The 14,870-nt window shown below is 30.0% G+C and overlaps 2 protein-coding genes across 7 annotated transcripts; one reads left to right on the top strand and one right to left on the bottom strand.

Annotated features, from left to right (window-relative positions):
- Positions 1 to 414: 414 nt before the first annotated feature.
- Positions 415 to 5,432, bottom strand: LOC111295083 (U11/U12 small nuclear ribonucleoprotein 65 kDa protein-like). Of its 6 annotated transcripts, none has more exons than XM_022888445.2 (12): positions 5,236 to 5,432; positions 4,632 to 4,876; positions 4,463 to 4,534; positions 4,016 to 4,252; positions 3,674 to 3,755; positions 3,344 to 3,526; positions 3,058 to 3,219; positions 2,799 to 2,975; positions 2,471 to 2,558; positions 2,200 to 2,258; positions 1,805 to 1,870; positions 415 to 1,091 (listed from the first exon to the last, which is right to left on the bottom strand). In XM_022888445.2, exons 2-12 carry the CDS (start codon positions 4,844 to 4,846, stop codon positions 1,008 to 1,010), a joined length of 1,425 nt encoding a protein of 474 aa, XP_022744180.1. In that variant the 5' UTR covers positions 4,847 to 4,876; positions 5,236 to 5,432; the 3' UTR covers positions 415 to 1,007. The 6 variants fall into 6 exon arrangements, with proteins under 6 accessions (XP_022744180.1, XP_022744177.1, XP_089599260.1 ...); XM_022888442.2 differs by having other exon boundaries at positions 3,058 to 3,225; positions 5,236 to 5,356; XM_089743134.1 differs by having other exon boundaries at positions 4,632 to 4,822; positions 5,236 to 5,312.
- Positions 5,433 to 12,836: 7,404 nt separating this feature from the next.
- On the top strand, positions 12,837 to 14,870 carry LOC111295369 (NAC domain-containing protein 87-like). Its single transcript, XM_022888829.2, has 3 exons — positions 12,837 to 13,221; positions 13,386 to 13,666; positions 13,941 to 14,870. The coding sequence occupies exons 1-3, from the start codon at positions 13,035 to 13,037 to the stop codon at positions 14,592 to 14,594; spliced, it is 1,122 nt and encodes a 373-aa protein (XP_022744564.1). The 5' UTR covers positions 12,837 to 13,034; the 3' UTR covers positions 14,595 to 14,870.

Below are 14,870 nucleotides of genomic sequence, written 5' to 3'. Positions count from 1 at the left end.
ACCTCATTACTTTTGTGGCCAGCTTGGAATTTTCTTTTCTTTCTCTGTTGAGCTTTTTCTTTTTTTTTTTTTTCAAAAATCATCCTTATATTTTTTATTTTTATATCATCTATATTAAGAAAAAAGAATGATATGAAACAGTAATTTCATTTTAAATTATGTTAAGTAATTAATTTTTTTAATAATATAATGATATTACATAATTTAATTGAAATAAATATATATATTAACATAAAATAATTATTTTATACAAAATTTTTTATATTATTAACATATAGCTTGAAAATTATCATATCCTTAATATTCATAAACATAAGAAATATTTTTGATAATTTTGTTTTTATCAAGATGAAAGATAATAGTTTATTTTTTGTATTTTATATTTAAAATTATCACAATTTAAATTTTAATCACTGAAATTAAAAATTTTGACACTATACCAAAATTAGATCACATGCGTTCATGTTATACTAACAAGTCCGAGAAGGAGAACCAAAAAGGAAACAAAGGAATACAGGTAATACTCTATATCAAAATGGGAAAATTAGGATTGAGCAATAAGCCATCAAAACTCAAAACAATCAGGAGTATCAATCCTAACAAAGAGATGCTTTGCAGCCTTCAACTTGATCAGCCACCAGCATACTTGTACCCAGCATTAACATGGACCAAGGATAATTGTAAGGGCGACGCAACGGCCACACAGACATCAGGGCTTGTTGTGATGAAGGATCACTGCACTCTACACCTTTAAACTCTCTAGCAGCTAGTAGCATGACCCTGTTCTGCTCTGCTCTCCCATCACCACTTAAGATAAGAATCATGACTTGGGGCAGACCCTCAAGGCAGCCGAGTTATTGTTTCCGTTAACATCTCCGCTCACTGCAGCCTTGGGATTGCAAAATTATGGTGATAGGCCACCTTGCTTAATAACATAAGGAGGCATAAGCACCAGTAGTAACCATGCAGTAGATATAAGGAGCTTGCTCCTGTTGCCACATATCAATTTAATTTGTTTTTGCAGCAGCAGGATTCCGACCAAACTGGATGATTATTGGTTTTCCTTTGAACACATATCCATTTACGAGGTTCTGCAAGGAAGGAATACAATTGAACCCCAAATGAGAAAATCATCATCAGACCCATCACAAGATAAGATATAACACAGAACAGATAGACCTAAGTGATAAAGCAGTATTCCCTGGGAGTACTTATTCCAGAGAGACATTAAGAACTAAGTGTGAATTACTTGTGTACTAAGAATTACCTGCCAGGAACACGGTTTAAAGAGAATGGATTGCTGGCTAATAGAAATAAAAACTTATTATCAAAGGTTGTGTGGTAATAAAAATACTAGCAGAAGACTATCAAGAACATAATTTTGAACTTCAAAAGGTTGTCTTTGGCTAACAACATAGTATTCGGAAAAGGTTTTATTTTTCAGATACATAAGAGCTGAATGTTGTTTTACTAGCTTTTTCACATGGAAAACTAGGAAAGGGAACTGGGTTAGCAATTTTGGCAAAACACCATAATGCCAAGATGGTAACAACTCAGGAGGAGAGCTAAGTCATTTCTCATTTTTGTTATTGTTAGTGTGCCCGAGTAAGCAAGTTATTTCTAGCTGGTTTGGCTAGCAAGGACAACCGATACTCACTGCTTTAAAAAGTACTCCTAAAATGCACCTCTTGGTTGATTTAAACAATCGTTAGAGACTAGTGCAGGTCCTGAGGCAACTTTTACAAGATATAGGAAATGCATAAACTTACTTGCGCCAGGAAAAAGAAACCTGAGAGAAACATACCAAAGCACGATGGGCAAATTCAACTGATGGAAATGTCACAAAAGCTTGACCCCTCATCCTTCCCTCCTGAAATCAAAAGATTACTTTTAGCTTCACAAATAGGAAACTATAGCACTTTGATCTGCATGTAAGAGGAATATTCTGAACAACAAGACTCAATTTTCCCATAATTACAAAAACATATACTTCTGATGTTCACATTCCAATAATTCAACTTTTGGTTTAATGAAACATTTAACATTCAGACATTTTGGGTTTGGTACCGATTTACGAAGTAAAGTGTCAGTATTTTTGAACAAAAATTTTAAGCGACAAAGTTGGGGATGGAACTTAAATAAACCGGTGTCAAGAAGTCAGAAATAATGCTACAGAGAGCTAATCCAAAGTAATGTAACCTGCATTAGCTTCACATTAAGACCGAATTTAGCTGCATCAACACTTCCAAATAATGATCCTACATCAGAGAAAGACTTGATCAGCCAAAATCATTTTGCTAATAGGAACAAGGAACAAAAGAAAGAAGCATTTAAATTCCAAGGACTTAAAAAAGAGCAGTTTTTTTTCCACATGGTTATAATGTTATCTATGATCTTCTTTCCCATTTTATTACGGGCATTGAACTGCTACGAGGTTACCATTAATGTAAGGAAAGGCATTTAGTCTCACCAAAGATGAAGTAGAAATCTTCAGGAACAACATCCTTTGCCAAGTTCTTTATATACAACACAGAAGCAGGATTCCCAGCTGTATAATTCTGCAGAATCCAAAGAGTCACATTCAGTTTATGTTCTGTCAGATGCACATTGCCAGAATTAATTGGTACAAGTTAGCTGTTACCCCAAAAGCAAGTAAAGGATTAAATTAACGTGGTTATAAAACAGCCAGGAAAAAGAAAGCCTTGATACTTTCATAGATGATTAAATGGATACTAGGAAAATTGCATATTTGATTTAATCTACTATCTAAAAGCATCTAGCAAGATAAGGTCTGATACCTTAAACATTGGGAGTGATAAGATTTCTTCTGGTGGCAACTTTCCCTTTTCCAACTCATCTGCAGTAGCAAACCTTTTGGCATCTGAATCCTCCTCATTAGGTTCCTCTAAAATCTCTCTGTACTCATCATCTTCATCTTTCTGTTCATTAGGAATGTGTTTGGGAGCAATTTTGATCTGTTAAAACACCAAGAAGATCATTAAAATTCAGACAGAGTAAAGCTCATCCTAAAACACGCCCCTTAGATAATAGTATGACCTGTAATACAGGGTTCTTCTTTTTTATCAATGGGATTTCTTTCGGGATCAAGGTGGCAGGTTTCACCCCAACAGCCTCATGAGCCACACTTTTATCAACTGCAGGACCTACAATAGCTTCTCTCCTGGCACGCTTCCGTGTAGATTTTGTCGCACCTTTGTCCTTGATCTCCAACAGACATGTTAGTCAAGGAACAATAAACAGTGCTTTCAATGCACATATATTTCAGTTAATTTAATCCAATATGTGGTTACTGATTCTCAGCATGTTAGCAGGAATATCTTACCTCATCTGAAGACTCCATTTCTGATTCACTAGAAGATGCATCTGCCAAATGAGGCTTTGCAGGTATGGAAGCAGGAGGTGGGGGTGGTGGCTGTGGCGCAGGTACTGAAGGTGGCAGAGGTGGAGTGGGCAAAGCCATACGAAATGGAGCTGGGATATTCATTTTATTCATTAGGTGCAACACCTGAAATTGAGAGACTATTATGGTAAGGGATACATCTCCCAAAATCGTAATTAGATAAAATCAAGTAAAAATTATAATTAGAAAACGTAAAAGAAACATTAATAACTATTGAAGTAGCTCTACAATCAAGGTGATATTAAAGAAAACCTGGGTATAGAAGCGAGGAACAGCAATCAGAGCATTAACTATGTTGGTCAAAATATTTCCATCTGGTGGAGGGTAAGCATATCTGCAACACAAAAATGAGTAAGCTTTTGTTCATATTTGACTTGATTATAGTATTTAGAAAGAAAGAAGGACACTCCAACAGGTGCTATTAAATAATTATTGCATAAAGCCTTATGCACTGGTCGGGAAAACCAAACTTTAAAGCCAATAGCTCTTTATACTATGAGTGCTTAATGCTTGACACTATATTTGCAACTTCACAATTCAAGGGTCTTCTAATAAAGAGAAATGAGAAACTTGAAAATAAGAGGAAAGACTCACTCAAGGTGAGGAGGATATGGATAGTCTACACCAAGTCTAGAAGCAATTGGTTCACTAGCAGGTATTGATCCTGATCTTGAACCTTGATTCAGGTCTCTAGTCAAGTTAGCATCTTTCACCAAAGATGCAGATTGTGTAAAATCCTTTCCTAGCTGAACTCCAGTTTGCTGAGGTTTATTATCCTCTCTTGGCTTACTAGCTCTGTCCACTGATAAGACTTTACCAAGAAACCTCAGGCTGAGCAACCAGAGAAATTGGATTGTTAGATAACTATTGTTGATATTGTATCGACATCAACAAGTTAAAACATATTTAATAAACAAAACACAGAATGTAACAAATAATACATAGTTACTATCTAATTCCAGTGAGAAATATCTCATATATTTGATCAAACCAAGAGCCCAACACGGGAGACCAAAGAACGGGCATAAGCTAGAAATTTACCCATTTAACTGACGCTGCGCTTGATAAGCCAATGCTTCATTTTTAAAATCCACAAATGCACTGTTTCTCATCCTACATAAAAGAAAAATAAAGAAAATATGACTATGTATGATAAAGACAAAGATGTATTGAAAATTGAAGAACCACCAAAGGTTTGAAATTTGTTTACATTCCACTAGAGCAAGGACGAACAGAGGATGCACCATAGTGAGAGAAAAGGCGCAAAAGGGTGTCATGAGGAATGGCCTCAGGAAGATGCCGTATCAAAAGGGTCGATAGAGAATCCAATTCTAGAGGGTTTGACGTTGCTCCTTCAACAACTTGATAACCAAACTGCTGCATTTGAGGATTGCTAAAAGGCTGTGAGGACGGAATAGCAGCCATTAAAGCATCCAAAGTAATTTATTTCCTTTCCTATAACAATAAATAAGCCAAAGATTACACCTTCAAAAAAAAAAAAAAAGTCTTTGCAATGTAGATGAATAGAAGGAATATCAACATACATATTTTCTGGAACTGAATTTGATTTGCTTGTTATTTTTTTGATGTGGATATTATCAAAATTAGACAAAAGAATCAGCTTTACAAGATTAAAAACAAAAAGATCTTGAAAAATGAAAAATAACCAATATGGCAACATTAAACTATACAAAACTAACAAGAATTAATGTTCTTACATTCAAAATTTAGCCAAAAAAAAGGAAACGTCATAAACCCATATATAATTTTGTATTTTTATACAATTTTCATCAAAAGGTAAAGCCAAACCCCACCTTGGGTATTGATTTGCTCTGCCTGCTTGCTGCAGCTACCTTGTTCTTTCCTTGAAGAAATTGTGTTCGGTACTCGCTGAAACGAAAATTTCGATGGGTTTGGGGGGGCTGGGGATTTCATAATGGGCTTATGAGGCCGAAAACCTTGGCCTTGTTAGTCATTCCAGGGCCTTGTTTAGTAACTGAACAATGATCTTGGTCTTGTTTATTAACTTCTGCTTTCCTTATTAAGTCCATCCAATATCCTAATTTAAAGAATTTTATTTTCATCCTCGCAGAATTTTAAAATTGAATTCGAAATTTAATTAAATTGATTTATATAATCATATTTACAAAATAACATTTAATAGATATAAAATTCGAATTCTACAATTATAATTTTTTTTCTATCTTCAGCAATTTCTTTTATACAAAAAATAAGTTTTGATTTCGTAGACTCAATTTCGTGAAATTTATCATAAAATTTTGGCTTGTGTTAACTATATTTCCTCAACTTATTTGAGAACTTTTAACCTTATATTTTTAGAAAAAAATGAGAGAGTGAATGACGAAAGTAAAAGCATTATTTTTTACATATTAAAAAAAAAATACTATGTTTTATATATGTCAATCATGTACAATGTAAAATGGGTACCATAAGAGCTTATAGCAAAATTGTTAATAAAATTATTCATCTCTTTTTTTTTAGTGATGTTATTTTTATCCAATTTCTTATTTTCAAAAACATCAAAACACTATGGGAAAGAATGTAGTTAAGTTCATATTTCAAAATCATTTTATTGATTAAAATTTAAAACTTAATTCAATTGATTCATATCATAATTCGAGATATACTTTTGATGTTAAATTTTTTTTTAATAAATTGATGTAGATTTAATTATGTAATAAATTTGGCATAATGCCCACATCTCCTTTGCTTATGCAAAATTTATTTGTAGTCATTTGTTTGATGTAAGAGATTGACTGAACTCCATTCTCATACTAATTTTTCGGAGAAAGATATTATTAATTTTGGACATTGTTCAAGAAAAAAGTGTATGAAATTGCATCAATATCTTATACTTTTATGAGGTGAATTAAAAGAAGGGAGACGCATGTGTTCTTGAACAAAAAAAAGTAGTTCTATACCAAGGCTCTCATTGCCATGAATTTTCTTGGGAAAATATTGGTATTTCCTATCAAAGATTTTTTTTTTTAATAGGAAAACTTTATAAGAACTTTGAAGCTAGATACCCTACTTTATTTTTCTTTCTTTCTTTCTAAAAGGAAAAGATAAGGAAAATGAAGATAGAAAAAAAAATGGAAAAGAAAAGAGCGGGTCCCCGCCTTAAATACAATAAGCTACTGATTCTTAGGTTGATTTTTTTGGCAATTGGGATTGATGACTGTCATTGTCGTTATCTTAACTCTATTCATCATTACAGAACCATTTGCTCAATTCCTCAACCAAAGCAACTGTTGGGTGGGGTGAGCTTAAAACACCACCTATCATACCCTACTGCAATTATTTTGCTGATACCTTGGATGTGAAATGGTACATGAATTAAATTTGAAGTTTATCATGTGATCAATTTATATAATCATTTTAAAAATATATTATTTAATAAATTTAAATATTAATTTTTTTTATCACCATGTTACGATTTTTTTTATGCGAAAAGAATAGAATATGAACTTATTTTTAAGAAAATTTGACCAAAATTAATAAATGCATGCATACGTATGTAATCAAGAATTCATAACTTAGTTTTGTATCTCAATCAATCATTTTAAAGATCATATCGAATATTATGATTGATTGATTATAATTCTCGATACATTCAATGTGTTTACACGTAAAATTCATAATCATATAATTAAAATACATTATGTTTAAAATCAAACATACATTTCAAGCGATTCTTCTCACACTTCCTTTTATGATGTAACAATTTATTTAAAAAAAAAGAAAAAGAAAGAAAGAAGCCCTTCTAGTCAAGGTGTCAACCAATGCCTTAATTTCATAAGCCAAAGTTTTTTCTTGGGCATCAACAGAGTGTAAAAAGAATGACTTCATAAAAATTATACTAAGTAATTATATCTTCCATAGTTTTTATGAATTTAGTAAATCAAATTTCCTTTCTCTGTCTCTTAGCTTCTTCATGTATGCTACTTTCCTTTACAATTAATATGTTTGTTAATTTGATGGTTTTTTTTTTTTTTATTTGAAGCTGTCCTATTATGAACTGTTCTCATTAAAATTAAAAATCTAATTCCAACCAAACAAAAGAGAAAAAAAGTCAATTATCTTGACTTTTTATGTAGCCTTAATTAGTGATTTACTTAAATTTGGGATTAAAAATCTTATCTTTTCAAGCTGGCATGTGAGTTAATAAATGAATAATGTCTTAAGCCTCATTGTTTACTTACTGTTGTATATTATGTTATATATAAATCTTTTTCCTATCTGTCTCCATGGCTGCCAACTGTCTCAAACCATGACACAATGGCTAAATTCCAACTTTACAATAGTTTTATGTATGCTATAAACTAATAGCTTTTACTCACTTGATTCTTAAGTATACTTTCATGATTAAACTTAATTATTTGGGAGATTAGGGTTTAAGATTTCCAATAAAAAACTAAGATACATTTCAAAAAATAAAGTAAAAAATTAGGGTTGAGGTTTTCCAATGATGTTACCCTTTTTCAAGCTTGGATATTTTTTATTTTTTATTTTTATTTGTTTACAAAAGATGTCGTAAAATAGGATAAAAGAAAATATTATAGATATTAAGATTTGAAACTCAAATTTATTAAATGCGATTTTTAAATGATGATCACATAAATCAATTAAATTAAAATTTGAATTTGAGATAATTTTATCGATTGCTACTAACCATGACGTGTGAGTAATTTTGAATGATGTAATGTTATTAGTTCGTTCATCATAAATTAAATCTACTAAATGATATGCAATGATAATTTTCATATCAATAATCATATATATATTTTGTATCGATTACTTATTTCGAAGTTAAAAACGGATAATTATGATTTATTTAAGTGTTATAAAGCCATTAAATATGTCTTATTTTAGTATGAATTATCCACATCATCAACCAATAAATAACTTTTCCTTCTTTAACAAAAATTACTATAATTTAAAATTTTAAATAAGAAGATACGTGCACTTTTCTTTAATCAATTTTCAATTGTTAAACTAATAAATAACTTAAACCCTTAAACTTCATTTGATAGATACTTTTACTTTGTATTTGTTATTTTTTTCATTGATTTTCTATTATTTTTATGTTTTGATATTTTTTTAAAATAATTTTCAAAATAATACAATCCAAATTTTCGTAAAATACATGCACCTCTGGCATAATTCTTAAATTACAAGTAATATCCTCGTAATTAAGGGGGTGAGTGATATCCTACATGCAATCCACATGATAGTGAAAAAGGTAGACCGATATAATTTTGACGTGTAAGCAAAAGAGTTGATGAGGTGTCCAGCGTCACCAATTGGTGGGGCTTCTTTGCTTTGCAGTGTCGTTTTGGCCTCAAAAGTCAACAGTTTTAAGTTACGAGAGTTAGGCTAACACTTTCTCTCAAACCTTCTTTTCTGTGGGGTCCAACACGTCACTCTGACAATTTTATTTTTTAATAAAAAAGTTATTTATTTATTTATATTTTATTTTATTTTATTTTATTTTATTTAAAATTTAAAAACAATAACAATAATAAAGTTAAAAATATATAAAAAATCTTTGAACTATAATTAAAAAGATATCTACGCTTTTTTTTTTTTATTGCAATTAATAAATTTCTTTGATATTTGTTTAAATTTAATTAAATTTTTATTTAAATAAAAAATTTAACACCATTAATTTTTTTAATAATTAAGATACACGGCATTAATAAAATAAATAAAAATTTATCACATGACATAATTAATATATGTAAAAATAAAATAAAATAAAATATTTTTATTTTTTGTATTTTCTATGTTCCTCTCTCCCTAAGATCCTTCGAAGGATTTATCATTGTAGCTTGAAAATGGATTAAATTTTGTAACATTACTACAGTTCAATTAAAGATTCAATTGAATCAAAATAATATGTTAAGAGATTGATTGATTGTAATAAAATATTAAAATTTTAAATAATTATTAAAATATAATTCAATGATATTTTTTAAACCTTTAACCGCTACTACTAATAATAATGATAATAATTTATTAAGTTAGATAAATATTGAATAATGATATTTCACTAATAAATAAATATTAATATTTAAAATAATTATATTAAAATTAATTTTTTTAAAAAAATTATTTATTAATAAAATCACATCATTTAATTCATTTTATCAGTGATATGATATTATACAATTACTGACAATATAAACTCTTACTATAAAATTAATGAAATAAGTGACGATGTGGCAAGATTAGGGCCAAGAAAATATGAACACATAGCGTAATCTAACGTGGAAAGTAAGGGTCCAGCTCGGCATCTTCTGTTTGATTATCTTTTCTAAAGAAGCGTCTTCAGTTTCATAAAGTCAAGAGTATGGTATGGAATTTGGTTGGTCCCCACCTAATCTTCTAAAAAACTTAAACATCTCTTGATTTGATGTAATCCAATTAGTAATTAACTAATTATATCCATTAATTATTATATTTATACTAATAAAGTAATACTAGGATGTGATACAATATGCTCGTGTGGATAATTACTTGATTTTATTTTAAATTATCTATATATATATATATATATATGATATGTACATATAAAATTTACATATATAATTAATATGTATGTCATGTAATTAAATTTAAAATTTAATTTAATTATTTTTTGTAATTATTTATAAAAATTATATTTAATAAATTTAAATTTTACATCTTAATATTAGTAATTTTTTTTATTATCAAGTTATGATTTTTTTTTATATAAAAATCAAATAATCGAGAGTAATTTTGAATTTGAAATTGTTATTAAGGTTAATCTTAACATTTTTTGCATTTTTTAAAGGTCAATAAGCTTGCTAGAAGTAGTTGAGATTTTTGCAAAGAAGTTGTGTTTAAATTCTATGCAAACGCCAATTGGAATTAATTTTGTTTTGTTTCCTTTGATGAGAGCCTTTTTTTTTTTTTTTTTTCAATTCGTCGGCTTCGGAAAAGTAAACATTTTCAATCTACTTCTAGGCATTGGATAATGTCATAAATTAGGAAGCATACGCTTGGTTTCATCCAAGTCAACTATACTCATATTTTTCTTTGCCTTACGATCATAGTTCTTAAATTTATTCTTACTTTTTCATTTGAAAGATTTGGATAGTCAAAATTATGAAAACATGTAATGAAATTATAACATTTTAAAGAGAAATCAAATTGGATTTGTTTATGTAAATTTCTTTGTTAATTATGCACAAGAAATTAGCTTAGTTGACAAGGAATTTTTTTTTTGGTCAATTTGAGTTTAGTTCTTATGAGAAACATTCGTAAAATAAAATCATAAACGAACCAAATCAATACGAAGTAGTGATCTTAAAAATCATCCGAAGAGAAGGTCGTCTAGGCAAAATATGGGAATACTTCTAAATATATTACAAAAAAAAAAAAAGAGTATGTTATAGAGCTTTATTAGAAGTGAAGCATTAATTTTTCATCGAAAAACAGATATATAAGGTGAAGGATCTGTTTATAAATCTGTCTTTAATTTCTTTGGACACAATAATTATGACTTTACCAACAATGTTTGTTTGGCATTTTCTATACTTGTTTTTGGCTAAGAATTTTCTATATTGGATTCATTGCATGTGGCATTTCATATGAAATATCTTGAAAGAAGCCAAAATAATATTGTCCTTAAGAATGGATCATATGCAACCAAAATAAAGGTATCTACCATATATGAGACAATGAATAAATAATTTGATTATTATATATATATATATGAATTTTGGAATGAAAATATATATAAATATTTCAAAAAATGTAATTTATTTTTAATATTTAATTCGGTTGATTCATATAATTATTTTTAAAAAGTGATATTTAGCGGATTTAAATTTTAAATCTTAACGTTTGCAATCTCTTTTTTTATTCTCAATCCATGACTTGCTTTGTTAAAAATTTTAAAAAAAAAAAAAATAAATGCTAGCCAAAATTAAAGGTCCCCTCCTTTCTTTAGGAAGAGAGCTAAATGGAGAATTTTTTTTTTTTTTTAACTCAAGCATATTAAGTCCAACATTCATATGTTTTACGTTCATAAAAACATTGGACGCATTCATATATAGTGCCTTGTGTGTGAATGTATTTGAAAACCTAAATTTATAAAAATATATAATTTGTTATAATAAGAAATTTTATAAACCAATAATGCATAAAAATTATTTGTAAAAATGTAAAATTTTCCATTTTTTTTAATCATGATAGCTGTTAGCTAACAAAAAAGGGAAATTTGACCGCACGTAAATTAAAATAAAAAATAGATAGGAAGACTTGAACCTAAGTTTGATAGAGTAATAAACTATTATAGGCCAGCTATATATCGTGTGTATTTGAAATTCCATGAAATTTCATAACCCTTTTTCTTCAGCTTTTGACTTTTGAGTGTCTAAAAACCCCTAGATTCCCTCCAATCAAGTGGTTTCCTTTGAATTTAGCAAAGAAATTATATCACTTTTTATTGTTTAAAGTTTCCAATCCCCCTCGAGTTAATTTGTATGTATACTAAGTCATACAAAAATACAATTGTCTACATGTGAAGTATATCCACAGCCAATGCAACAAAACCCAATCTAAATTTACTGCTGCAATGCTTGACAAATTCAGATAAAATCCAAAATTTAACGTAAAATTGAAAGCAACAATAAAACTATTGCAACTGCGATTGAAGAAAAAAAATTAATGTAATTACGATTAAAAGAAATAAAAAATTTATGTTGAATAAATCTTATTGGAGTTGGCATTTAAATTCAATTGATAGTATGGTGAGTAGAATCCAAAACTAATCTTAATGAGTTATGCAGTCACTTTTTAAAAAGTAATTGTTAATTAAAGTTTAAATCTTAATATTTGTAATCTATTTTCTTATTTTTAAACTGTAATCTTTTTTGTAAAAAAAAAAAAAATTGTATTAGAAAAAATCATGAAAGGCAGCAACAATTTTTTTAAAGAATATTTGTACTGGAAAATTAATCAACTTTTTTTTCAAAGCTTTGAAGTAACACCTGCTATAAAATGGAAAAAAAAGAAGAGGTTTTGTGGGGATTTAGAATTCTACAAATAGACAAACAGGTCATATATTTTAATATGAAAAGATTGCTGGAAAAATGGCTCCCCACTAGCTTAGAAACCTCCATTTTACCATTTTTTGTTTTTTTTTTTGGTTAAAGTTTCGTACTGTTTGTTTTCAAACGAGTAGATATGGCCAGGGAAGCTACATAAATTACAAAAACAAATAAAATATAGTAGAAATTTTAATTGAATTACCCAATCAGGCTTCCTTGGCAAGTGCCTTGCAGTCTACGGATCTTCAATCAACATTAGCTCTTCAACAAGCTCCTCTATTTAAGCTCTCTTTTTCCCTTTGTTCTACTTTCTTAACGGCCTTTCTTTCATTTTTCTTCTGCAAAAGCCTGACATATCATATCCCTCTCCCGTTCCCCTATAACTTTCTCTTCTCGCTTCTCTTGCTTTCCATACCAGTCGTTCCTTTGCATTACTTGTAGCTTTTTGTTTGTGGGTTTGTTTGTTCTGTATAATTCTATAAAGGGTTTTAGAATTTAGAGGAGTTTTTTCCATGGAAGAAGCTATTGTTGTTAACAAAGGAGAAGACCTCATCGATTTACCACCTGGTTTTCGGTTTCATCCTACAGATGAGGAGATCATAACTCATTATCTTACAGAGAAGGTAATGAACATCAACTTCAGTGCAAGTGCTATTGGTGAAGTTGATTTGAACAAGTGTGAACCTTGGGATTTGCCTAGTAAGCCTTTCTAAATTTCAATTAATTTTGTTGAATTTTTTGACCCTTATGTGACCTTTGTTTTTCCTTTGCTTAGATGTTTAGTTTTGTTATTAGTAGTTTGCTACTGCTGTAATTGCCTTGTATTTGCATCTAATCTTTGTTTCCTTTGCTTAATTTTGCAGAGAAAGCTAAGATGGGAGAGAAAGTATGGTACTTCTTTTGCCAGAGAGATAGAAAATATCCAACAGGGATGAGAACAAATCGAGCAACTGAAGCTGGATATTGGAAGGCAACTGGAAAAGATAAAGAGATTTTCAAAGGAAAAAGTTGCCTAGTTGGGATGAAGAAGACCCTTGTTTTCTACAAAGGGAGAGCTCCAAAAGGGGAGAAAACAAATTGGGTCATGCATGAATATAGGCTTGAAGGCAAATTCTCTTATTATAATCTTCCCAAGGGTGCAAAGGTATGTAGCTAAAGCTAGACTTCAAAAGGTTTTTTCTTTTTTTTTGGGTCTCTTTGTTTTTTTTGAGTTATAGAAACTATAGCCTTTTCAATTTAATTGATAAAAAAATTACTAATTGAAAAAAAGCTGTAGCTTTTTCAATTTTATCATCTTTTTACTGTTTTGTTGGTTGAGGGTTTCTTTTCATGGGGTATCTTTCTTTGCTTTTGTGTAAATGAAGAATCTAGACTAAAATGAAGGTCTAATTTAATTTGAGGAATTTTTTTTGCTACAGGATGAATGGGCTGTTTGTAGGGTTTTCCATAAGAATACAGGGATCAAGAAAAGTCCAATTCCTGATCAGCTGTTAAGAATGAATTCTTTTGGGGATGATCTTATGGATTATGCTTCACTGCCTCCTCTCATGGATCCTACTTACTCCAACAAAGCAGGCTCCAGCTTCACGGATGGTGAAAATGAATTCAAGGCCATCAACACAGGTTCAATGTCAAGATCCCCAGATGGAAACTACCTCGGCAGATCCAATAATTTCCCCACAATGAATAATCAGAACTTTCTTCAGGCTCCAATTAACCATTATCAGACAGGAAGCTCTATGTTCAACCCTCAAATTCCAATCCAAAATCCTATCTTCTTCCATCAAGGCACCCCAAGCAATTCCGGCACCGGCTTCGGAAGCAGTGATCAGGCAATTCTAAGAGCATTGGCTGCCAACAGTGCTGACACAATATTTCCAAAATCTGACAGGCAGTGCAAGGTGGAGCAGTTTTCATCGAATCAATCCATGGTCAGTCTCTCACAAGATACCGGCCTTAGCACTGAAATTAACAACAATGAGATTTCATCAGTGGTTTCCAAGAGCATTGAACTTGGAAACAGCAAATCTTATGATGATATGGAAGATTTGGAATGTTTTTGGGACTACTAAAATTGAAGGATATATACTGTTGATCATCAGCAAGTTGGCTTCTTAATTTCGTAGGATATATGATTTGAAACAGTCTCTTCTCCAGCTAGGTAATTATTAGATTGAAAAGTTTCCAGGATTCTGATTAAAAATAGGTATACTTGTATAGATAGATTCATGGTGTCCAAATCCTCTCATATTATTACCATTCATAGGATATATATAATTTGAATCTGGTTATTGAAATTAAGATTTCACTATTATTTCTTTTTTTTTAACTGAGAGATTTCATGTACA

Source organism: Durio zibethinus, chromosome 14 (assembly GCF_047325235.1).
Source record: "Durio zibethinus cultivar Kanyao isolate XHJ-2024 chromosome 14, ASM4732523v1, whole genome shotgun sequence".
NCBI classification, from domain to species: Eukaryota; Viridiplantae; Streptophyta; class Magnoliopsida; order Malvales; family Malvaceae; genus Durio; species Durio zibethinus.
This window is presented reverse-complemented; position numbering and strand designations above follow the sequence as displayed.